Source organism: Mus musculus, chromosome 17, assembly GCF_000001635.26.
Source record: "Mus musculus strain C57BL/6J chromosome 17, GRCm38.p6 C57BL/6J".
Classification (NCBI taxonomy): domain Eukaryota; kingdom Metazoa; phylum Chordata; class Mammalia; order Rodentia; family Muridae; genus Mus; species Mus musculus.
In genome coordinates, this window is record NC_000083.6 from 45039066 (window position 1) to 45065551 (window position 26486).

The 26486-nt window shown below is 40.9% G+C and overlaps 1 protein-coding gene across 8 annotated transcripts in view; it reads left to right on the forward strand.

Moving 5' to 3' along the window:
• Supt3 (SPT3, SAGA and STAGA complex component) overlaps positions 1-26486 on the forward strand; it is a 342177-nt gene that overhangs the window by 261948 nt on the left and 53743 nt on the right. For 6 of the 8 annotated variants that reach the window (XM_006523477.3, NM_178652.3, XM_030249446.1 and 3 more), the window contains 2 exons: positions 2151-2321; positions 9217-9327. In XM_006523477.3, the coding sequence (XP_006523540.1) occupies positions 2151-2321; positions 9217-9327 (282 nt within the window). The remainder of the gene's footprint in view (positions 1-2150; positions 2322-9216; positions 9328-26486) is intronic. The other 2 variants (NR_158206.1, XM_030249445.1) reach the window with 1 other exon arrangement.

A 26486-nucleotide genomic window follows, 5' to 3' on the forward strand; every position in this document is an offset into this window, starting at 1 on the left:
GGGATTTGTTTTTTGCCAAGGATCTCTTTGGGGGTCTGAGAAATCCTGTAAATCCCTTTCTGGGCTTGCTTTTATTTTTATTTAACTTTCTTAGTGTATCTTTGCATTCAGAGCCATTCTGTTAGTCTAAGGTCTCGCCATGGACCCCAAGTTATTAATTCTTTGCTATGAGGTGTAGAACTATACTATAACATATGCCCATATAGCATCTTATTAACAAGCTAGACATCAACCCAGCTTCTTTTCATAGCCCTTGGAGAATCATATTGGCTTGAAATCCAAGTAGGGACTGAAATGTTTATACCCATTAAAAAGGTCATACATCATTATCAGTCACCATGTTTTTAAAGGTTCCTAAAGCTTACTTAGTTGATTAAACAGTCTTTATTTTCTTTATGTTTCAAACCCCAATTATGATGTCAAAGAGGGCCCTTTGCAGTGTCTTTGATGCTTTATGAGTGTGTGTATGGTGTGCTTTCCATTAACATCAGACAAATTTGTTGTAACATTTCTAATTGAGGAAATTTACTGTGAACATAACAACCTAGTTTTCCCTTAACTTTCAAGTGATTGCTTGCAAATCTCAGAAAACACCCCAACATCCCCATCCCTCTTGCTTGGTTCTCCGGGGTGGCCGAGCCGCCCTGGGCAACTGCTCAACAACCACCAGGCGCTCTTCCCAGCTAAAGAGCAGTTGAAAAAAAATGTCCTATGTGTACTGGGTTTCCTGGGCTCTCTGGGAGGTTGGAGCATGAGTCTCAGAGAGCATCCTAACAGACTGTCAGTGTCAGCCTCGAGCTTTTTCCTGGCCTGGCAGCCATCCTCTCTCCCCTGTGACTGGTAGTCAAAGTAGACATTCATAGAAACTGTCTTCCTTCCTGCCTTTTATTACCTGATAAAATACAGAGATAATGCCCTGCTAAGGCAGTCTCCTCACTCATCAGCATTGCAAATCAGCAGCCAACATGAAGGATTGTGCCAAATATGGGCCAGCAGGGCATCTGGAGAATGATAGGAGCTGGGTCCAGGGAGATCGAATGATTTGTAAAGCAAACAAGCAAGTATGTGAACAAGCATAGAAGTCGAGTTAGTGTACATTGACTCCCAAATGAGCAACCAAGAGAATTAAAATAAGCCTCCGTGTTGCGTGCATGTGAACGCTCTAGTCAGAATCAAAGTGCTGAAGGTATGAGAACTGATGAGGGAGAGGGAGAAAAAATGTTCTGGCCTCAGAGGCAGCAAAAGAGCAGTTGAAAGAGGGATAGGAAAGGGTAACTGAGGAAACTAAGAAACTCATTAAAGAGAGCTAATAGGAAGCTCTAGTTGTATAGACTACTTAGAATTGTCAAAGACTAGCTCAGGGATCTTGGCCGTAGGGTGGTACGTTCAAAGAGACGGTTTTGGAAGATCCCACACCAGTTGGATTACAGTGTATCAGTCACCAGGTTGTCTGGGGCCATCTTATCTAAAGAGGCATCACCCTTAACAAGAACTGCCTACAGAACTGAGCTTGCTAAGCTTGGCTCACTGACACGAGACTAGCAAGTATAAGTCCTACATGTTCTAGATCTTTTTTCAGCATATGGTTTACACACATGTAGACATGATCCCTGGGAGTTATACAGATATTCCAAACTATATTTTCAAAATTCTAAGATATGAAACAAAACTGATCCCAAGCATTTGGGACAAAAGATATTCAATCAAAATCAGCTTTATTCCTTCTTGTTTGATGGTGTGTCTGTACAGTCTGATCGTGGAAATACTGTTGAGACTCGTACCTGAATTGGTCAAGGGTGTGCAGAGTCTTTCACTGCATTATAGAGAACGGTCGGTCCATATAGAGAACTATGGTTAGTGTGATTAGTAGAACGAGGAGCATGTAGATAAGACTCTTCAGGAAAAGTCCATGTAGAAATATGGGTATCCTACAGAGTTAAAGAATTTGCAGAAGCAATGGTTGAAGAATTTTTATTTTTGTCTGAATAATTAGATTAAAAAGTATTATGACTAGAACTTTAAGGGAAAGACATCCATTTCTATGGACTAGATAAGAGTAAATATTTAAGCTATAAATAGTATAGAAACAAACGGCAGTCTCCTGTGGCTAGGAGATCAGTTCATCTCAAAGCCATATTATGTTTGTGCAGGGGTCCTCATGTTTGAAGTCCAGCCCAGACTCTCCTGAGAACACACCTCCTCCTACACCAACAGCTCCCTCTTCTGGATCACAGCATTCAGGTAGAGCTGCATCTGGTTCTTTGGGGAATGGGAACACAGGACAAGACACTGCCAAAACCAAGCAGCGGAAGAGGAAAAAGGTCAGTGCCTTTCTCTTTATCTGTCTTCCTTCCTTCCTTCCTTCCTTCCTTCCTTCCTTCCTTCCTTCCTCCTCTTTCTTTCTTTTTTCTTTTCTTCTTCTTCTTTCTTCTTCTTCTTCTTCTTCTTCTTCTTCTTCTTCTTCTTCTTCTTCCTCTCTCTCTCTCTCTCTCTCTCTCTCTCTCTCTCTCTCTCTCTCTCTCTCTTATTTAATAAAGAGTAGAGAGGCTCAAAAATATTTTTTTAGAGAAATGAAGAATGTGCTGTGGGTTCTTTTCCCCTCACAGCTAAAACTGTAAGCAGCAGCCAGCTTATAGATACCATAGTCAATGGCTTCTAGTCAGAGCTGAAAGAACTGTTGTATGCTGTTTACCACTCCAAAGGTGGTAGGATCTGAGAGAATGGAGCTGATAAATGAGATAAAGCAAAGTCTCATGCAATAGCTAACTTTGTTCAGAACATCAGACAATTTATTCTAGGAAGGTTAAGAGGAATCACAGGAGTACAGTGTGCAACCACAAGACACGCTGCCCGTAGTGGAAAAGTCGTACATGGCAAAACCATGTTTTTCTGAGGCATGTAAACAAATAATGGTAACCAGTGGTAATGAATAATCTGAAGTAAATTCACTCCTGTCCTCTCTACCTGGGAGGGGCACAAAAGCATAATCAAGGAACAATTTCGTGGTTTTAAAGTAATTGAGGTCACAAGACTCTTCTTGCCTTGGTTTCTTGCAGTTTTCTTACAAACACTCAGAAATCTCATGTGACTCCATTTTTGAACTGTATGTCAACACTATGCATAAAAGAAGATATTGGGTTTTTTCACACCTTTAATCCCAGTACTTGGGAGGCAGAGGCAGGTGGATTTCTGAGTTCGAGGCCAGCCTGGTCTACAAAGTGAGTTCCAGGACAGCTAGGGCTATACAGAGAAACCCTGTCTCGAAAAACCAAAAAAAAAAAAAAAAAAAAAAAAAGCAAAGTTAAGAGAATTCTAGTGTCTAGTGTGAACACTATAACTATACTCTATAAGTACAGTTGACATTTTACTGTAATTACTATGCCAACATTTATTATACCCATTTGGTTACTCTGTTACCCATTCTGCAGCTCCTCTCCCCCCCCCCCCACCTCCCTCACCCCCAGCCCCCAGTCCAGGATCCCCATCTCTCTGCTGTTATCAGTGTTTTACCCTAACAGTTCTAATACATGTGCCGTGGTGAGGAGCTGTGTTGGGGAGAGGATAGTACCAACTGGTGAGAGGTCTGTATGTGTCTAGGTTGGTTGCTGCTTTCATGCATTTTCTCAGTTTGTGGCTTACCATTGATTATCTCAATGGTACCTTTTTAAAGATAGGGTTTCACTTTGACTCCCATGCTGACCTCATGATCCTCCTGCCTCAGCCTCTCAAGTGCTGTATGTGTGCCACCATACCTGCCTGGCCCTTTATAATGTCTTTCACTGAAGATCAGTTGAATTTCTGATGAAGTCTAATTCCTCCTTTCCTAGCTCGGGGACATGATGATGGCCTCACCTCCGTCTGTAGGTGTCATGGCTTAGAGTTTACATAAAGTTCTATCAATGTGAGCAAAGGAGGCAGGGCTTTTTAAAAATTATTTCATGTGCATGTGGGTTTTCCTCTCATGTATGTCTGTGTGTGCATCACATGCATGCAGTGCCATCGAAGGCCAGAAATGGGTGAGGGATCCCCAGGAACTGTAGCTACAGACCTTTGTGAGCTGCCATATGGGTGCTGGGAATCCAACCTGGGTCCTCTGGAAGAGCATCCAGTGCTCCTAAGCACTGAGCAGCCTCTCCCGCCCAGCATACTCTGTTTGGATGCACTCAGAACCATGACAGCTTTGTTCTAAGTCAGGTGGCTGCATAGCTAGATGACTGTTTTCAGGGCTTCCAACTGTTTCACTGATTTATCTGTGAGGTATTTGTCAGTGTTTCCATCTTGACTACTATTGCCTTAAAGTCCTGTGCTGTTCTCAGCCTTGGGGTATCTCTGTCAATTCAACTCAGATTAGAGGAGGACTGACAAGTGATGGCTTGTTTAGTTTTCTTTTTTCTGAAAGTATCTGTTCTTTTATTCCTGAAACATATTTCACTATAGGATCTAGGTTGATTTATTGGTCTTTTAGTATTTGAATTTTGCTATTCCACTGTCTTGGCATTCACTGTTTTAGATTCTAAATCAACATATGTATATCATTGCTCTCCTATGCTGCACAGTTCTCTACATACTTTCCAAAGTATGTGAAAATGAGCCATAGTTAACTTCATAATTATACATATGCAGAAATTCTAAGAATTTTTCCCTTGAATATTTAAACACTTCTTTCTTGATCTTATTAAAACTTAAATTTGGAGTATTTCACAGTCTAGATTTTCTACTCTGTATCTGATTTCTCCTAAAGTGGAAATCATTCATATTAGAACTAATAATTTTTCATGTTAAGATCACTAATTATTTCTCTATATATATCTACACAGAACTTTCTATATTCAGCCGCTTGTTATCATTTTCTCACTGAAAATTTCTCAACGTCAGTTATGGTGGCTTAATTGTGTAGTTCTTTGTATGGAAAAATAATATATTCTCTCAGAGATGTGGAAGAGGAATAAATTTCAAGAGACAGTTTGTACAGCAAATTGGCTAAAGTTAAAGATGGCAGGGGGAGAGAGGAGGGGTTAGGGGGCTTATAGAGGGGAAACTGGGAAGGGGGATAACATTTGAAATGTAAATAAGTAAAATACCCAATAAAAAATGAAAAAATTCTTGAATAATGTAAAATGTGAAAGTTGCATGCTCACCAAAAAATTATAATTAATGTTAGTGAGGCAATGTTTCATAATGTGTGTATCTTTCACAGAATGTCTCATGTTAAAAAAAAAAACAGAATGTCATATTCAGTGGGTGAATTACAAATAATATATACTCTAAACATTGTATACTAGAAATCAAAAGATTGGATATTTAGCCATCTCTGTGGTTTATCTAACCTTGCAGATATTCTTTGTCTTTACTTTTATTTATTAAGTGGAGCAAACACTGGAAAGGTTTAAAATATTTGAATTTTTAAATTCAGTGATTCCTTCCTATCTTTGCCAGTTTCAATATCTGTAATTCAAGAAAAACTTTTCCTAATTATATAGGATTATCATTCTAACCATAACCATCTCCCTAAACTGAGATGAGAAAATTATGCTATGTATACTATGACTTTGGGCCAAAGTGAATCCACCTTGGCCTCAAATCTCAACAGGGTGAGAATCTGAGAGAGTCATGAGCACAGCAGCCCAGGGAAAGCACCTGATACGGGCTACATGGTTGGTGGATGGGCACGGGGACCCAAAGCTTTCACCCTGCCTCTTTTCAGGAGAGTTTTCAAATGTAACATAAGATCTCATGGACCAGTGTAGATGGAGGGAGAGTAAGAAACAGTTGCTGAGACTCAGGCCCTTAAACCCTGAGTTACTCTTAAGAAGAGGAGGACTAAACAACAGGACATTTTTTACCTTGTCCAGAGCTTTTCATCTTTGAAGAAGCAGAACAGCCACAGGCACAGACACCTCTAGCGATCCAGGGCCAACAGAAGTTTCTGTATATTAATGATTTCCATCTACCACAGTGGAGATTGCAAACTGCTCAGGGATCTGTGCAGTAGTAACTAACAAGACTGAGGGAGGACGAGAGTCGGTTGGGGAATGTGAAGGACTCCCTCTATGCTCGAGCATCCACTGTTTGGCATCGGTCCCTGGGTGAAGAAACATAAGACATGAAAAAATATACAGTTGGCGTATGAATGTGGCCGCGAGGAAGGAGACGTGACATGTGGCTTTACCACAGCCCTGAAGGAGGTAAAGCCTCAGCGTTGAGCCCACAGACACCTCTGCTAATGCTATGGAGGCAACAGTATTTTGTATCTGTCAAAGTATGCTGATTTCTCTCTTGGAAATGGGCAATATCTAAAATATGGGGATGATAAGAATGGAAAAATGAACAAATAGATAAATCTAACACTCCTCATGTGTTTGTGGCATATACACAATTCTTGGTAACAGAGAACAAATACCTTCAGTGTTATTCTTCCTAAACAACTTTGAAGAAGATTAGAAAATACTAGAAACACTACTGAATTATAATTTCTAAATGTGGAATAAATCTTTAATGTGAACAGATCCTAAGCACCTTGGTAAGAAACTGGATTTTGATATAAGGTCCATGTTGAAATGGGAAAACATTACGAGGAATATAAACTTTAAGTTCCAAGTCTCTTTTTCAATGAACTGAATGGGCAAACCAAGGCACTGTAGAAATGCACTTGGTGACTTCATTCACGTTAATGCTAGCAACTACTGATAATGGCAGGTGAGCATGTACTTGATAAAATGGAAAATTTGATGGCGTTTTCACAAAAAGTATGTTTCCAATTTTTATAAAGGTAAAGTTAACTTCATTTTTTAAAAGAATAGCATGATTCAGTGTATATTGTTTCCACATTTACAAATAGCAGTCAGAAGGGTTGAAGATGACTCAGTGGTTAAGAGCACTGGCTAGTCTTGCAGAGGATCAGGTTCAAACCTCAGCAACACATGGCCACTAACTCCAGTTTCAGGGAGTCTGGCACCCCCTTCTGGCTTCTGTTGGCACTGCAAGCTTGTGGGGCACAGACTATGAAAACAAAACACCTATACATATAAAATAAAAATAAGTAATTTTTTTAATTAGTAAGGAGAGGTCATTTTTAACCTATGTGCTGCCATAGTCCATTTAGGCTACTACAATAAAATGCTATAAACCTAATGGCTTAAAACAAGAGAAATGTGTTTTTCACATTCCAAAGGCTAGAGAATCCAAATTTAAGGTGCCGGCAAATTCATTGACTGTGAATGTGTGCATATGGTTTCATGCAGAGTCATCTGAGCTCACATAGGAGTAGGAGTGAGGGCTCCACCCTCATAACTGTATTACCTCCTAAGCCATTGGACATTAAGATCTCAGTACGGAAATCTGGAGCAGACAGGCAGGTTCAGACCATATAGTCACTACTTGAGTATTCCCAGGTCCTGTCTGATGGCCATTGCAAAGTTAAGAGACTCAGAGCAAAACCTTGTACAAACAGAACCAAATTTGTTGGTAAACTTGGCAGAACTCTTACCTTTAGCACGAGTTAAGAAATAAAACTAAATCCAATTTGCAAAAAGGAAACAGTGAGTTTAGGGGAATACTACAGGGGAATTGTACTTAGGAAGGGCTTAGGACTTCGCCTAGCACATAGGATGTTGACCTGGTGTCTGTTTCTTCCTTTGAGTTCCTACTGGAAGATTTTCTCTATAGAGTCTAAATTCAGCTCAATACTCACATACATTCCCACAGTGGAGATGGTGCTGCCACCTCCTTGACAGGCATGGGCTGTGCAGGCAGATGTGGGAGATGGACATTCTGAAGATGGACATTCTGAAGAAAGAGGCGTTGCCTTCATCTGGGGGCCAGCGTTTGCATTTTATTTGTGTATATTCCAAGAGTGAAGTGAGATGGACTGAGAATTGAGGAGCACTCAAATACTGTATTCTTTTATATCATTGTCAAAGTGAGGTTAAGAAGTTGTCTTAGTCCTTGTTGATGTGGACACAGGAGAGCTAGAGAGAGATGCCCCATGGCTTCTGATCAGCTTGTCTCAGCTCTGTTACAAAATAGTCAAGAGTCAGTTTCTTTTACGAGTTAAGTCTTCTTTAGGTTCGGCTTGGAGAACTAGCAGATCTTCTTCTTTGGCAGGAACTTCATTGTTTTACTAATTTGTACCTAGACTGAAAGTTCATTTCCAAATTTCAGGGAAGAATAATAAAGAAAAGTAAGTCTTCCTCTTTCCCGTCTTCCAGCCACTCAGCATGCAGGAGAGCCCGGGGTTATAGTCCCTGAACCCACACAGAGACGGCCCATGTTCAAACGGATACAGTCTTCCTTCTCAATAAGCGGCAACACAGCATCTTGTCATTTTTCATATAACATATCTTAGGCATGGCAGTGTGAAAATGATTCCAGAAGGCCTCCACAGGGTGTCTGTCATCTCTGTTGTCAAATGCCTGTGTCATATTTTATTTGTCCAGTTCTACTGATAGCCTTTGGTTACCAACCCAAGCAGCAGTAGATTAACTCATGTGTGTGCTTATACATATGATTTTGTACTCGTGTAAATACATCATTAAGAAATTTCCTAAAGGTAAAATTGCTGTACATACATAGTTTCTTGAGTTTGTATTAATGTTCTCATTGTTCAGAATCTCTTTCTTTCTGTGTCTTTTTGTGATTTCAAGCATACCTTTCATAGACAGGATAAAAAGGAAGGTTTTATTTTACTTTATCCCCAGTACACCTAAAATATTAAAAATCAAATGAAATGGTCTTCTATGACAGTCGCCAATATGACAAATATGTGGCCAATTTATATTTTTCATTTTAAATTCACGACTCAAGTCATTTCAGAAATATGCCCAAGAATCCCAAGAAGCATTTATAATAATAAATGTTTAAGGGTTTTTTTTTTTTTTCCAAAAAAGAAAGAGCTTCCTGTGGGTCTTGCAACAAGTCCCCGTGACACTTTTCACCAGCACACAAGTGGCTGTGCTCTCCTACCTGACATGCAAGCTTGGGTGAAATATTGGAGGCATAAAAACTGCATTTGGTGGGTCTGCTCTGCCAGGGTCATGGGAAGGTCATCTTTGATTTGTTAATGGAACTTTCTTTCTAGATGAAGTATATGGCGACAGTGATGCGCATCCTAAGGGGAAAATGGTCCATTTTATAAAAGGTTTATTTTCATATTTTATACACTGTAGTTCTGTTGTGTGTTTTTGATTTAGTAACAATTTATGTGTTTTTCTGTCCCAGAGCACTGCGGCCTGTGGTGTCGAGGCTCACAGCGATGCCATCCAGCCCTGCCACATCAGAGAGGCCATTCGACGCTACGGCCACAAGATTGGCCCTCTCTCCCCATTCACAGTGCGTAATAACAGAGTTATAAAAAGTTATATTTATAATCTGAAAGAATCTTGATTTTCAAGTGGTCAAATGAAGAAGCGATGGAATTGTTGAAAGCAATTTGTGGCGGCTGTAATTTTGTTGTATAAAAGTAGCATAATTCTCTTGGGAAATAAAAGTTAGTCATTTTTGTCTCTTTTTGGAAGGGCAACTTTTTTCTACAAAATATTATTTTCTTTCAATTACATATTAAGCTTTTTGTTGGAGCTTATAGTTTCTATTTTTTCAAAGCTTAAGTTTACAAAACTTTTTTGTCAAATTATATGTATCCAAACGTTGCTAGAAGCATTTTGTATTTAGAGTCGGTTAGACTGGCACGGCCACTTCTATCAGATGTCCTTTTCCTAAACATACTTTGAGTTGGAAGAAGAAGAAATGATTTCTGTGCTGGCTTTGAACAGGGCTCAACTGCAGACAGGCTTTCACATCTTTAAATAATTTGAAGGCTTATAATCAGGGCTTGTTTTTAATGGAGAGCTGAAGACTTAACGTTTCAGCAGCCTTAAGAGTGAGTGTGTTTGTGTGTGAGTTCTAAGTGAATGCTCATCTCATAGGCTTGCCTATATCTTTATTTATATTAATGGAAGTGTGCCCAACTCCCTCTCTGCTTCCAAGAAATAGGGTTTGACCTTCAGAAAGGGGCTCGATGTGCATGGTTTTCAAGGTTCATCTGTATTGTAGTGTGTTGAGATTTTATTCTCTTATAAAGCTGAATAGTATACCATCCCCAAAACTCTGATATATGTATGTGTGTGTGTGTGTGTGTGTGTGTGTGTGTATTCGCATGCATACATACATACATACATACATACATACACACACACACACAGAGGTATGTGTGTGCACATGCCTGCATGGAATGACAATGTAGAATATATTTGCAGTCATCACAGGATGAGCTCTGTCATGCACTTGCAAGGTGTTTTGGGGTATGCTGAAAAGCCTTTTGTGGCCCATACTCTTCTTAGAGCTGTGATTCTGCCTCGGCATTTAAGACAACTAAGGGAGCTTGCTTCTAGGGGTACAGTTAGCTATTTAGTCTATAATCATGCTTACATATGGAATTTTATTCTCTTATGTTCTAGCTCCACAGAAAGTTACCTGATCCAATAAAAGCTAAGGGGGATAATGTGTTTTTCTACTCGGATATTAGGAGAAGCTAAACCAGATGTAGGCATTACACATGGGAATTGGTCATCACACTGAGTGGACAGTTTCTCCGGCTTTCAAATCTGTAGTGCTGGTTTGATATAAACTATTTTCAGTCTTTCCTTCTGTAAGCTGTGCTTGAGCTTGAAACTAAGTGACCGTGGAGGTAAACCTTCTCAGCCTCTGCATGGAGATTTAGGACACAGCCTGCAGTGTTCAGGAAGCTAACCACTGCCTGGCCACCTGGGTTCTGCAGCTTCAAGGGGGTCACTGCTGCGGCAAGTTAAAATACCTGTAGGTATTCTGCGTGGACAGTACAGAGCAGAGTTACTGCATTTCCTACAGCCAGAGCCTTCTGTGTGTGCTGGGATGGCCACGGTGCTGATATGCATAGCCTGCACATCAGCTCAATTTAAGGAGATAGGTTTTCATTTTAAAAGGCAGACTTACGTGTTATAATTATACCATGAAACTGTCTACCGATTCTGTGACTCAGACAAAATAGAGTTGGCATGTCCAGCCTTGAAGACTGGGCTGTTCCTTAGGCCTCTGGGGAGAGAGCAGAGTTTGCAGCTGAGGTTACCCTCTGGGGCGAGGTGGGGTCTTTGCTTTCTGTGAAGTTCCTCAAGCTCTGATGGTGGCTGAGAGTGAGCATCCAGGCTGTGGGTCACCTGCTCTGCTTCCCACAGGCATCGTAGTTCAGCACTTTCCTATGGCATCATTAGTGTTGCAAAGAGTATTGCTTGTGTGTTCACTAGACAACAGTTGCTTTGAGCTACATATGAACCTTGGCTAATGTTTTTTTTTTAATTTTTTTCATACAATATATTTTGATCATATTCTTTTGCCTTCCCCAACTCTCTCCTCCCTGGCCCTCCCCACCAACAACCCCCTCCCCTTCTCTGTCTCAGAAGAGGGCGGGAGATAATACAAAAAAATTAAGATCAAAACAAAATGAGTAAGACAAAAAAAAAAATCACACCCAAAAGTCATGGAGTCTGTTTCCTGTTAGCTAACTGCTCCTGGGCATGGGGCCTTCCTGGGAGTGTGGGTGCTATACCCAGTGACACTCCATTGGAAAACACTTACTGTCCCTCTCCCAGCAGGCATCCATCAGAAAGTGCTTCTTGGTTGGAGGTGATACTCTATGTCTACTTACTCTCTGCCCTGGGCTTGTGTCTGGTTGGAACCTGTGCAGGTCTCATGCCTGCTGTAACAGTCTCTGTAAGTTCCTCTGGGTATCAGCCTAAAGTACATTTGTAACAACCTACTGCACTCTGAGATTATCAAGTCTCAGTTTGGACATGAAGGACACACACATATAGCATCACCAACCAAGAGGGCTCATGAATGGCTTTGTAACAGCCGTCTGCAGCTGTGTGTGTATAACACCAAAAAACTCAATGAGTGAAGCAGACACCCCTTCATTCCAGTCATTTTGAAGAGTCATTGTGGGTTCTTTCCCTTGTATTTTGCATTTGATTAATTTTTCTTTATGGTATTTGGTGTATGACTATTAGGTGTCATTTTAGGGAACCTTCTCTAAAATCTCCTCTCTGCTCACTGTCCTTCCAAGTGTCTTAGTTGTTGGCACTTAGCTGTCACCTTCACACTCCGTCCCCCCAGCCACTATTCAGATGAGTTCATTACTCATACTTATTTCCTGCTCTGTAGGATTCTGTGTTTCCAAATGGAGCTAGTATTTCATATCTGCTCAGTGGGTGTCTTCAGCGAGGTTGAGAGGAGAAAGAGAACTGTCAGTTTACTTGGTCCCTGCAGCAGTAACTTACCTGGGGAAGTCAGGGAGTTTGTTAACAAGAAATTGTTCGGGTCCATTTTGAAACCTCCTGGTGTTACCAGAAACTGGTATTTTCCTCTAACATCCACAGTGATTGCTTTTTCTGGACCTTTATTTTGTGGTGGTAGTCAGCATCTCACATTAATTTAGTCATTTACCCAACGTAGCTGGGCTGCTTTAAAGGGGTGTGTGTGTGTGTGTGTGTGTGTGTGTGTGTGTGTGTGTGTGTGTGTGTGTGTTTGTATGTATATTCTCAGCAACAGGACATTTGAGGCAGCACAAAAGTGATAGTCATTCAAACATAGGAACACTCCACAGAATGCTAGAATTATCAAAATAACTTCAAAGAAGGAGACTTGGCTTTTTCCAATATAGTATTACATGCTTTACTCAACAAATACAAATTGTTGAATTGGTATTTAACTTACTGATATGGTTGCACTGTTAATTTTACAACAAGAAGTGAACTGTTATAAATTTAGAATTTACAACACCAAGACTTATGATGTTCTTATGTTCTTATGGTGTTCTTATGATGCCCAACATATATTTAAGGTCATATGCAAGGTAAGAAAAATATTCAGAGAAAAAAATCATGCCTTGTTTTCCTGGCTGGTGCTGTAATTATAATTTGATTTAAACCAAGTCTCCTAAGCTGTGTATTCACGAATTGAACGTTACACCCCGACATGCTGCCTCTGCATGACCTCAAGCTGTGAGAAGAGAAAATTCAGAACCCATGTGTCAGTCAGATGTGAAGTCTCCCTGGCACCTGGGTAGACTTTCCTACTGGTTGGAGTCACTTGCTATTCTGGGCATGGGCCCAGTATGTGGAGTAGGCTCCAGATCTGGAAAGATTTTGACTGATTATTGGCAGAGGTCATGAGAGAGCCTGGTGTCAGACTCTGAATTTGCCCAGGTGCACTCAAGGTGATATTTGGGCCTGGTCCCTGGTGGAGCACCAGGGAGGTGGTTTTGAGTTCCTTCTCTGACTCCAGAAGTTGAGTCTCGCCTATAGGTTGCTGTCAGTTCCAATTTAAACACTAATACAGACTTGAGGTTTTCCAGTAGAGAAGTTAGGGACTCTGTTGCTGGCTTTGACTCATATTTTGCATTCCTGGTCCAACCCCAAACACAAATGATCATTAAGGCTCATTAGGTAGGTAAGCACTTAACAGTTAAACACTCACACCTGATGAGCCTTTGTCATCTAGACATGCTATCGATGGAAAGGAGGGAAAGAGAAAAGGAAGCCAGCCTAGAGTCTGTATTGTCTTTCAGAAACCATTATCTAAAGGCAGTGTGATGGCTCCCTGATTGCACTGAACTAAGCTCACTTTAGTGTTAATGATTAGGCAAGTGATGTCTCACCCACACAGTGTGTTCACAAATGGCTAAAATTTAAAAAAAAAAAAAAAGTCAAAGCCATCCTGCATACTGCTGTGAGTTTACTCTTTGTCATTTACCAGAACTGGTACAATTCAAAGCCACACCCTTCTGACAGGATGAAGCTCACTTCATGTATTTTTAAAGGCAGTACTTGATTTCTGATAGTGGTTTCCTTGACAGTGTTGGTACTTCTTCTTAATGACATAGTATATAAGTGGAAGAACCAATGTTAGCATCATCCGTATCCTGAGCCTCCCTATAGCTATTGTAGCTCCATTTGATTCAGTAAATACTTGGTACAAATCATGTTAAAACTATGTGGGGCTGACATGGCTGATTTAAAGGGGGACTCAGGTGCTCCTGCTTGCTCCTGTGACTAAAAGGCAAAGTGTCTCAGAATCAGAGAAAGCTTCATCCGCCTGAGCAAGCCAGGAAGCATTTGGAGGATCATTTACATTTGAACCAAATTTACCAGGCAAAGGCAAATGAGTGACAGTTTTAAAAAGGCTAAAAGAGCAGAAATCCAGAGGGAGAGACTCAGGAAAGCATCATGGCTGCTCAGGCACATGTGAGAGTCGGCCTTGACAGGAATCCAGAGAAGGTGAAGGTTCCAAGAGTGTTGGGGTTTTGTTTTGTTTTGTTTTTTGTTTTTTGTTTTGTTTTTAAGATAAGAGTCCCATGTAGCCCCACAAACTCCCTATGCAGCCAAGGATGAGTTTGAACTTCTGCTCTTCCTGCCTCCTCCTCCTCGAGTGCTGGGATTGAAGGGATGCTCCTCCAGCTCTGCCAGTGCATGTTGTGCTGGGGATGAAATCCAAGACTGAACATACGCAGCAAACACTCTACCTGCCAAGAGAGCTACCTCACCAGCCCCAGAAGGATGCTAATTCAAAACAAGATAACCTAGGTTTATCTTAAAAGTTTACATAGCTAATGCCATCAACGAAATAGTTTAGTTTGGGGGGCAGGGAGTGGATTTGAACAGCCCTATGTTAGAACATATAATTCAGATGGTAATGGGAAGAGAGAGTTGCCTGAGATGGTGTGATAAACACCAAAGAGGCATCCACTGCACGATGCTGCCATAGGAAGCCAGAAGAGTCTCTCCTTTGGTAGAGATAATGACAGTGAAGAAGACAAAATGTGTTCAGGAGCTATTTGTCCTGCAGAATAACTGGAGCAGCACTCTTCATGGGAGAGCAAACTGTGGCAAGTGGATAATGTGTGCCACTGTGCAGACAGTCAGCATGTTCTCAGGAAAGTTGGTGTGCAGCGGCTTGCTGAGGACATGAGTTTAAAGACTCAAGAGAGACTAATTTTCATAGGATTCCTGCTTGGTGCCCTACAGGCTTGCTTGCTAAGGAGCATGAACAGTTCTTAATGCATAACTAACCTAAACACAAAAATGGAAAAGACACTCTAGCTTTCTGTTTGATTTTGTGGAGATATTCATTTGACCCAAAAGTTCCACGTATTCTGCTAGTTTGAAGAACAAATTGACTTTCTAATCCACTGATGAATTTGGTCTTGCACTCCTCAAAGATGACTGTAATCTAACCAGGGGTTGAGTGTTGTTTAGTATAGAAGGCGTATGCACAGCAGCTTCCTCCCTAATCTGGGATTAGTACTGATGGCTGTGAGAGCCCTCTGTCCCCACTCCTTGCCCCCAAAAGGAGAAAGACAATGGAACACTGACTGGGGGTCCAGGTTTTCTAGACCTTGTGGAATGACACATTAGCCAGTCTTCCTAGCTCAGTGCTTCTGGCTGGAGACTGCTGCAGAGCCCACCATTAGCTACAAGTCACCGCTCAGCGAGCACTTCCAGCCCTAAGAGGCTTCGTCTCAGTTTTAGATTTTTTTTTCTTGCCCTTTCTGCTAAAAGTCCCTCCTTCAGATTTATGAAAGAAAACATTTCTTTCTGTAAAAGGGTTTTGTACACCCGCATCTGGAAGTGTTTATTTCAGTGGCATGTAAGCTATCTGTGGATTTAGTTAGCACCAGACCCCCTTTTGTGTACTTCTGCCTTAAAAATTTTATAAATGATCTTATTGAATGTGTGCCAGTGTGCACATGGCTTGGCTGATTGCTGCATATATCCTTTACCTGCCAGTCACCTTTGATTTATGTTCCTTCTGCTAAGCTTTTGCCTTCCAGAAATGGTGCCACTGAACTGTCCTCTAAATCATCTTATTGGTTAAATTACTCCAAGATGAGTTGGTATGCTTTTGGTTGCCTACAGACAGAAGAATTTATATTTTCTGCGCATACCCACTCCTAGCAAAGCCACTTACAGTGGAGGATTGGACAGGCTATGTCATCGATCTCCTTATTCCAAATGAATACCATCTGAAACACTGTGCCAAGTTAAGACCAAAGCAAGAGAGAAGGGATCTTTGGCATCCACTGCTGTTGGGAACCCTTCTTGCGAATACGGCTGCATCTTGAGCTGAATCTGATATGAAGGCATCTTTTCATTTCTCAGAGAAAAACAAGGCCCTTCACGTTAAAATAATACAAATAAATAAATAAATAAATCAAGCAAGCAAGTTTTATCAGAAAAGCCAAGCTTTGAGGGCTTCGCACAGCTATCCTGACCTAGATGTTCCCTGGAGCAAAGCCAATGACTTGAGGTGGCTGAAGGTGGCTGTTTGTGGTGAATTCAAAGTATTTCCATTTCTAAAGAGCCAGTTCTTAAGCGGGACAAAATGATGCAGCACTTTAAGCCCGTTTTCCAAAAGCCCATCCATTATTGAACATGCCACCTAAACTGATGTTGTAGATTACCAACTGTACCATTAAGTCACCTCCAGTTTACTTACCTAGAAAGTGATTTTGCTGGTAAGGAAACCAATTTATATGCTAGAACTTGGCACCACCAATGCAATTTATTGAATCTGTCTTATGTGCTCAAATATCTCACTTCAGAAACTTTGCATCTAACTGCTTTTTTCCCCCATTCTATATGATAGTAGAGGGAAATTTTACACTATTCATGATTATGCATAAAATGTAGTGGAAGCATTTTAAAATACTTTGACTCCACAAACCCCAGCATCCTAGTTCACAAATGATTGCAGGCAAGGAATACAATGAGACTGGTTGGCAGTGGTCCCACCAAGCCTGGAGGTATTTATTCCAAAAGACTCCCTGGACTCATTTAAAGTCCTGGAAATTTATGTGGAGTACCCGTGCTCTACCCAGGTAAAGCTGTCAGTCAGGCCTGCAGTGTACTCTTCAGAAAGGCAACACCAGTAGGTTGTTGTTAGAAAATGAGCACCAGAGATGCAAGCCCTGGCTTTCCACTGAGAGTCCTAAAGTAGATGTAACGTTCATGTGTGTGCATGTATTCCTGTGAGTTTAGCCTCAAAGAAATTATTCTAAATAAGCCAAATTTTTATTAATGCCATTTTGTACAAGTTACTGCTTTCCATTCTACTGCCTTTAATGGATTTTCAGTATTATGAGTAAACTTGCTTGAGTCACAGTTTTATCATTTGTGAAAATTAACAATTTATAAATAACTATTAGGAACCTTTGAGAAAGCAACCAGCATAATCCCAGTATATAAAGTGTGCTAGATAAAAAAAGTATGAGAGAGCATTTTCCTTAAAGATCATCAATATCCTTAGGAAATTCAAAAATATAGTTATAGTAATAGCTTGCCAATGATACGCTTCCAAGTGTAGAGGGGAGGCCCTAGCTTAACATAAGCAGGAGATAGAGACCCAGGCCCACTGATTAGTCTTTCTGTGACTGATGAAAAATGGTCCGTTTCTCTGTCCTTTTAGCACATATAAAATGATGGTAACGTGGTTAAGCCAGAAATGTACAGTCTCTTGAGATCCATGAACATGAGACTCCTTCCCTGCGCTGCATGTTTGCCTTTGTGTGGGCAAGCATGTCCATGCTGAGCAAAGTTCCACTTCCGGCCATGGTGGCATTACTAACCACATGTGGGGAGGGAAGCTTAGAGGCAGAAGGGTATGGTAAAAAGATGAAAAGTTGCAGAAACTGTGGCTTCCAAAAAGTCACTGCCAGAAGCGTTTCCAGGAACAAGAGCTTAGAGGAGTTGGAAACTTTAGGTTGAAATGAAAAACCAAACGATGGAAATGCATTGTGAACTTGCTTTAATTATAGGTTTCCAACTTGGGGTACAAAAGGCTCCTTACCTGGAAGCAGCTCCTGCTGCCACTCTCAGTGAGCCTGGGGTTCCTGGCAGAGTATCATTGCCCAATCTTAAACTGTACTCTGTACCTGGGGAAATGTAATGTTTCAAACAAGTAAAATCCAACAGAATTGCCCAATGATAATACTTAAACTCGTGACTAAGATGACCTCTGGACACTGAGTTAGCCTGCTGAAGGAGCATCTTAAGTTACTCAAGACAAGAAGTCTCTGCCGTCCACTGCTTTCAGTGGTTGGCATTTATGTGCTTTCCTGCCATATGAAACTGAAACTGTAGTCTTCAGTTCCCTGGTGGGAAAGAGAAATACTATCCTTCCATATGAACAAACTCTCTGAGGCTATCCTTCCTGATGGTAGGACAGCATTTCTTGCATCCTTGATTGAGAGAATTCTCTGACTGTCTTAACATGAACCAGAACACAGCTTCTGCATGTTGATACTTCCTTTAAAAGTCAAGTTCTAGAGAAATTCTCCTTTGAAGACTTGTGGGTCCATTGCCCCAGGAGTTGTTGGTAACGTTGGCTGTACAGGAGCACTACCAATACCATCCCTTCTTACTGATGCCATTCCCTTCTGTTTCTCAGATTATGAGCCATTTTCTCTAATCCAGTTCTCGTCTCCAACCAACTTCCTCCCAGATATTTTACATTTCCCAGTCTGATTGAAACCTGTTCCTCACCTGTCCTGGTAAAATGGAGGAAATGCACTAATCCTATGGAGCCACCCTGGGTATCAAATAATACTTTGTTTCACTTTGCTTACTTTGAGTGTCATATAAATAAATGGTGGGTAAATGAATACACAGATTTATAGAACAATGGTGGCAATGGCAGAATCTGATCTTAATCTCCCTGGCCTAAATAAGCAAATGATCCGTAACCTCTAAGTCAGTTTACAGAGAGCCACAGAGCCGCCAAAAGAATGGGTGAATGCTTTGTTATTACTAGCACTGACCATCCATCTGTGGGTCTCCTCAGGAGTGATGGCGGTTTAAGAGTGAACTGTTCATATCGAACACACTGAAGGAACCGAAACTAGTCTCTGCTCCTCCCATCAGGCTGCAGTCTTAGCTAGAGCTAACTGCCTGTGGGGCTGACTTGGTACTCAGCACTTCATTCAGTACTAAGACACAGCTCCTTGTATTGGGCACATAGGGAGGAGGGGTTGGGCTCCAAGACTTCAGGACGAATCTTCAAACTTCATTGAGGAGATTATCATTTTGCAGGTGGTATTATGAAGAGTACAAATAAAACATCTGATCTCCATGATTTTTACTTTAACACAAAACTAATCTTATTTCCACAAATGTTCTTGGAAGCATTCTTCTTCTTGGGAGTGAAAAAGTTTTGGATTAGAATATTGTTCTTTGCAATGTACTCAATGAAGTAATTTTTCATTCACATGGCCATTTTATAAGCCTTAAGTTTTAAACTGAAAACTTGCTGTGGGAACTCTCAGTCATTATTAAAGCCACAGTTTTAGCAAGGAAGCTATGCTGCGCTGTGGCGAGGACTGAAGCAGCGTCGTCCGTTCTAGAAGCAGCCAATTGACAAACAAGATTTGAAGAACACCAATTAGCAAAATGACTTTAATATTAACATAGATCTGTTACAGGTCGCATAGACAGCCCCACTTTTCTGATAAAAGTGCCTTTGTTAGTGGCATACCCCTGTACAGTCTCAGACACATTTTTATGATGCATTTTTATGCATAGCCATCAATTAGGAGAAAAGTCTAGACATCTTGTTTTCAAACTCTTCTTGGAAAATTACCCCACATGCTGCTACAGAGCATCTCAGGTCCCTACACACACACAGGTTGTCTATATTCTGAGTGAGGCTTTTTTTCTCTGCCCCGTTAAGAAAATCCCAATTTTTTTTTTTTTTTTTTTTTTTTTTTGCCATGTGGCAAAACAAAAACAAAAAAAAACAACCAGACAGCAGCAGGTTGTACACCATATGTTTCTTCACAGGAATAAAATTCATCTTTTTTATGCCAAAGAAAAGCAGCTATCTCCAGAGATGCTGTTGCTTCACCTATTGTGGGGGGAAAAGGGGTGGGAGAATGAGACTCAGGATCTCAGTCAAGGGAAACACAGAGTGAAGGAGTGAGTCCCTGTGTGCTCTGCCTGCTGCTGCAAGGACTGTATTCACCCCATAGGCAAGTAAAGCCTCCCCGACAGCCACCACAGCAGGAAGCCTAGTTCTGGGGGGAGGAGCGGGGCTGAGGCAGGCCTGGTTGGCCCATCCTGCTGGCCAGGGAAATCAGCCAGAAGACCCGAGAAAACATGAGGATGAGTGGAGAGATCCAGACTCACATGGACATCTGCTGCATGGTTCTGCATATCTGAGGTTTCTAGGACAGACAAACTCAGAGAGCAGATCAGAAGTTATTAGACATGGGGCAGCGGAGAAAAATTACTTTAGCAATATAGATTGTTTGGTCAGGGGTAAAGGAAAAGTTAAGGAAAATACTGGTTGTGATATTTTAAATGTAACTATTGAAATGTACACTTCAGATAGACTGGCAAAGGGGCACAGCGAACCTGTAATCAATCACAGCACCAGGAGCAGGAAGAGTGGGAGCTGAAGGCCAACCTGGGCTACACAGTAAGACCCTGCCCCAGAATAGAATATAATTGGTTACAAATGGTTAAAATGACCATTTTCATGTGTGAAATATTATACCACACCCCATCCACCGAGGAAAGACTGCTATTTCCATATGTCCTGGAGGTCTGTAGCTTGGCCTACCCCTAAGTGAAAGGCAATGGACACAGCTTAGGAGTGTGTGGCACCAAGATGGTTTTTAGCTTCATATTCCCATTCTGGTCTCCAGATATGCTCACAATTGACAGAGTTCATACTGCTCTTAAATTAGTATATTTGTAGATCTACATGTAAAGTATAATATCAAGATTCTTCATGAGCAGCTTGCGAGCCATTCAACATTAGAACCATGGATGCTTTTATTGAAAAGAATCCTAGAATCCCAGAGGCTAGAGAGGTAGTGCAGCCACTAAGAGCACTTGCTGCTCTCACAAAGGACCAGTGTCCTGTTCTCAGAAGCTGCGTGATCCACAACTGTCTGCAGCTCCAGTGCCAAGGAATCCAACATGCTCTTCTGCCCTAGACAGGTACCAGGCGTATGTATGGTGCACATACATCCATGAAAGCAAACATACACACAAAAATAAAATACCCTCTTAAACTTTCAAAAATGAAAATTTTAAATCAGCTTTATTTATATAATAAAAAAATCACAAAAGCAAAACCATTATAATGACACCAATACAGCTGAGAAAAGAAAAGCTAAATCATAATATATTCTATGCATTGCCACGGAGCAATGCAGACTTTTGAACTTGTTACTCTACATTAAGGTTATGACTTTGCCAGTAATGATGATATTCTTTGGAATCATCTGAAAATTATTTATCTTGTTTTCTGGGTCTGCCCAAAGAAAGAACAAGTTTAACTTTGCAACTAGTCAAAGCCTAGTTGACTAAAATCAGCTTAAGTGATTTAATTCTGAGGAGCTGGAAAATATAGTAGAATTGCAACAGCAGTAGATTCTCAGGTCCACAGTAAACCATGGTCTTTAGCAGCAATGAAACCAGTTTTGAATCCCGCTGTCAATAGTTGGTGTAAATAATGTTAACAAAAGCTAACCAATAATATTAGCTATAGCTTACAACACAAACAAACAAGAAGCTTACACAATTCTCTCTCTGCTTGGCTATTTCACTTAAAAAAGAAATAAACTCTTTCTTCGCTTAAAAGAAAATGTCTTTTCTAAATAAAATTTTGAAAAATAACTTGAACAAGGAAATTAAAGTGTTTGCCTAACTGTGAAGGAGAAGGTTCACAATATTCTTAAAGCCTGTGTCTGCAGAGAATAGTTCCAGTCATTATAAATCAGAGTATACTGTTGCTAAGAAAAGCAATATTGGTGAATTATTTGGGGTGCAGGAAACTTTGTTGTTGTTTCTTGATATTTTACTTAGATTCTATGAAGTAAGTTAAAGGATATAGATGTTTGAAAGTTTCCGTTTTGTCATCTAAGGTTAATTGGAAAATGAAAACAATGCTTATTGATTTTGAAATACAAACTGTAAACAGTAAACCATCCCAAAATGCAAGTCTGTGGTCGAATGCCTGCATAGCATGCATGATGTAGGGAATGAAATCCCTAGCAAGACACATGCACACACAGGTGCGCACACCAACAGGCATGGCACACACACATGCACACCAACATGCTCAGACACAGGCACACACACGCGTGCGTGCACACACACAAATGGGTATATGAAAGCTCTAGAAGTCATGGTTGACACTAACCCCATGCACAGTAGAGGAACCTTGGTGGAAAGATAGGAGGCTGGGAAGACAGTCTGACAAGAACAAACCACAAGCTGACATGGGAGGGTGGGAAAGCATACTATAGATTTGGGCTGTGGGAAAAAAATGAGGAGGAAATAAGACTCCACAGTAGACAGAGAACTGACCTGTGACTGATTATCCCAGGACAGTGAGGGAGGGAGGAGGTATGGGGAAGTGGCTGCTCAGCTACAGAATGCAGGCAGCAGCCTTCTTCCTGGAGAACACCTTATGGCCTTCAGTATGCTACCAGTATGCATTCTAAAAGGCCCATACTAATTTCTTTACCAGGAGTTTCACTGTTTAGCTCAGTGAAAGTTTTGAACTTAAACATGGTACTTACACATTAAAAAGCCAATCATTTCATAGCCTACTGGTATTTCTATCATTTACATGTTTGACTGCAAAACTAAAATACCCAGCTCTTTTTACATGAGTCTTAGAGACTCCAGTGCTCAGAAGCCATCCACTTGGTTTGAGCTGTTTTGGGGGTGATGGGTAGATGGAGAGGATCTCTCATTGGCCTGGAGCTTTTCAAGTAGGTGAGGCTGGCTGGAGCAAGCCCCAGGGATCTGTCTCTACCTCTCCACTGTAGAGATTACAAGCACACACCACCATACCTACCTTCTTATGTGGTTTCTTGGAATCAAATTCAGATCACCATGTTTGCAAGGCAAGTATTTTATCAGGTGAGCCTTCTCCCCAGCCCATGTCTAGGTTTTAAGTATAAGTCTGTGAGTCTCTGCTTATCTGCAATGTGAAAAACCCAACATCTGTGACCTGCTTAGCCCTCAAGTAAGTAAAAAAGTAAGAGAAAATGAATGAACCATCACTATAACTTGTAAAATTATAGGTAAATTGATCATTTAAGCTTGCAGCCATGCCATGGAGTATGAGATGACGTTGTACCATATGCAAACCAGACCAAGAAAAGACCAAAATTCAGTTTCAATGATGGTTCCTACGGAGTATATATCATTTTTTTCATCATCTTAAAAGTGAAAGAAAAAATAAACCATTGAGTGGTTTGTAGCCATGTGTATGCACATCAGTGTGTGCCTTCCATAGTGGTTGGACCTATCAATAGTGTGTCAGAATCCCTTGTCCCCCATATCCTCCCCATCATTTGTTGTTGGCAATTTTCCACATGGTAGCCCTCTGACTGGGTAAGAGGATAATATCTCCATGTATTATCAGTTTGCATTTCCTAATGACTAAGGCTATTGAATATTCTTCATATATCTATTGGCCATTTATATGTCTTCTTTTGGGAACTGTCCAATTTGCTTGACCATTTACTGTTAGTTCTTTGTATAGTTTGGCTATTAATAACTTGTACCTGACAAAGGCTAGCTCCCCGTATGCTCTCTCTTCACTCTGGTTGCCTCGTTCTTCACTCCAGTTGGGCCCTTTAGTTGTGATGCTTTTTAATCTGTGATCTCATTTGTCACCCCTCTCCCTCTCCTGAGCTATGGAGAACTTCTCAGAAACCCTTGCCTGTGTCTGTATCTTGTTGTATGTCTTCCTCTTTTCCTCTAGTATTTTCAAAGTTGCAGGTCTTGCACTAAGGTGTATGATCCAGTTTGAGTTTTTAGTGTTTGTTTGTTTGTTTGTTTGTTTGGTGCAAAGTGGGAGGTTGGTATGTAGTCCTTCTACCCATTTTTTAAAATCAGTTTTAGTATTCAGTTTTTCTGCCCCATTTGCTAAAGAAATGGTCTTTTTTTTTTTTTCCTTTACACTGTGTTTGATACCTTTGTCAAGAATCAAGTAGCCATTGTTGTTTGGGTTTCTCAGTCCACAGTTCATTTTCTTTGGGGTGAATGTTTCTTGTGCCAGCACCATACTGCTTGTGTTAGTGTGGCTCTGAAGTAGAACTTCCGTGAGCCTCTAGCACGGCCATTTGCTTTAGTTGTTTGGAGCCTTCTGTGCGTTTAGCATTGGTTTGGGGTTGGGTTGTTTTGTTTTTCTGTTATATAAAGAATATCATGGAAATTTTAATGGGCTTGCAATCAATCATATATTACTTTTCTTCGTGGCTAGAAATAAGAAAATAAATGTTCAAGAATGAGGGAAAGGATTGCCATTTAATATTTTCATTACCATGCTTCAGAATTTTTAAACAGATAAGAGAGATAACTTAGCAGTTAGGAACACTTGCAAAACTTCCAGAGAACTTGGGTATAGATGCTGCTCATTATTACACATAATCTCCAGAAGATCCACACTCTCTTCCAGCTTCCACAGGGACCCAGAATACATACACACACACACACACACACACACACACACACACACACACACACACCCCAATTCGGTCCCTTTTTATTATTTTAAAGAAAGTATCAGATCACGGTAAGGCTGAGCCAGAGGGTAGTTGTGTCTACCAAGAATCTTGATGATTTTCTGAAATCTTTACCTCAGCTGGTTTGAAGTCTTGCACGTACAGTGTATCAAGCGCTGTGTAAACTGACCCTTCCCCAGTCGTGTGCAGAGACCTAGACTCAGAGTTGGCCTGCAGTGAAGACTGTGAGATGTAAAGGGAAGGTTCCTTTTTCATGGAATGGGTCTAATTTAGGAAGCAGGACTACACAGTTGGCAGTCTTCTTAAATACTTTCCTCATATACCAGTGTGAAATAGCAAGCTTTTGGCACACAGACAAGCTCCGTGAATTCATATGGACTGTTTCTTTTCTGTGTGTAACTGAGATCCAGTGCCCAGTACGAAGCGCTTTCTGGGGGGAAAAAAAGATCTTTCTAAAAATCTTTCTGTATTTTTGTACTGGTTGAAAATAAGCCCTTTACACATATGGAAAATTATTAAGATTCCCTTCTTCAGAAAGTCACTGAAATGGATTTTGGCAAAGACATTTGTTTTCTTGCTGCTCTGTCAAATCTTCCTTGTTTTAGACCACCCCCTCTACCCAGTTTCTTCATAGCCACATCAAACTTTCCTTCAAAAGTGGACAAGCTTTCTTTTTAATAACTTTGTTGAGGAAATATAAATAAATATACATTATCTTTTTTAAGCAAATCATGGGTTTTATAAGCCAGTGACATCAGCATTCTTCAAACAACAGTCGTCGTGTTGTGTATGTGATCATCTTGAAAGACATCACCTCCCAAAATAATACTGCCAGTACAGCAAGAGGTCAGCAACTCAGAGTACAGTGATGTGACTGTTAGCTTTTGTCATCTCTGAATGTTAGCGGTGGTAGTCTAGTCTGTAAAACCTGAAACCTGATAGCTGGCTAATTGTAGGAGAATCACAGTAAGCAAGCTCTTGTGGTTGGCTGTTACAAGTCTGTGTATTGTGTTGATTTCATCTGTAGTAAGATATCCCAGAACTTAGTCTGTTAACACAGAATGATTGTTTATTGTCTCATGCTTTCTGGGAGCCGAGAACTTGGGACCATCTTGGCTGGGCAGTTCTGGCATTGAGTTCACCATAATATGAAGCCATGTGTTCCTTAAGGTGGACAACTCCCCCTAAAGTGGCTCAGTTATATGGCTGACAAGTTCTGTGCCTTGTCTGCTGGCCTCAGTTCTGCACAGGAACTGAGGATGTGTTCCCATTGGGTGGAAGCTAGCTTAACCCAAAAGAAGCAATCCAGGAAAGTGAAGTGGGATGGACAGTGACTGCTAAGGCAAGAGTAACAGAAGACTGCTCCATAGCGAGGGAGCTGGGAGGGAGCCCACAGAAAAGCCTGTCAAAGGCATGCAGTGAGTGAGGGGTTTGAAGAGGAGCTATGCCAGGCTCACCACACAGAGTCGAAGGCTGACTCTTTACTGCTGGGTGCTGAGGTTGGAAACGGGGTTCCTGGGCCTGGAGATTGTGCAAAGGGAACCACAAGGTTGACATTTATCTTCATGATAGTGTTTCATGATTTTGCTTACATGGTATCCCGGTATATACCAGAACAGCCCCGAAAACACTGCCTACAGCTTTCTCCTTTCTCCATGGCTACAGATGCTGGGTGTCAGACTTTATCGTTACACTAACCAGTCATTTTACAAAGAATTTCTGTTTAACCAGGGACCACAGCCATGGAGTCCTAAGCATAGTTTGCTTTTTGTTCACACCCAGTGTTAACTGAACATTTTTCTAACATTGCATTTCTATAGGATGACTAATGTACTGTAGAGCAATTCAGACTTTTCTTTCTTTTAATCCACTTTGACAAATAAACCTGAGACTCTGCTGAAAGAGTTGAGGTTAA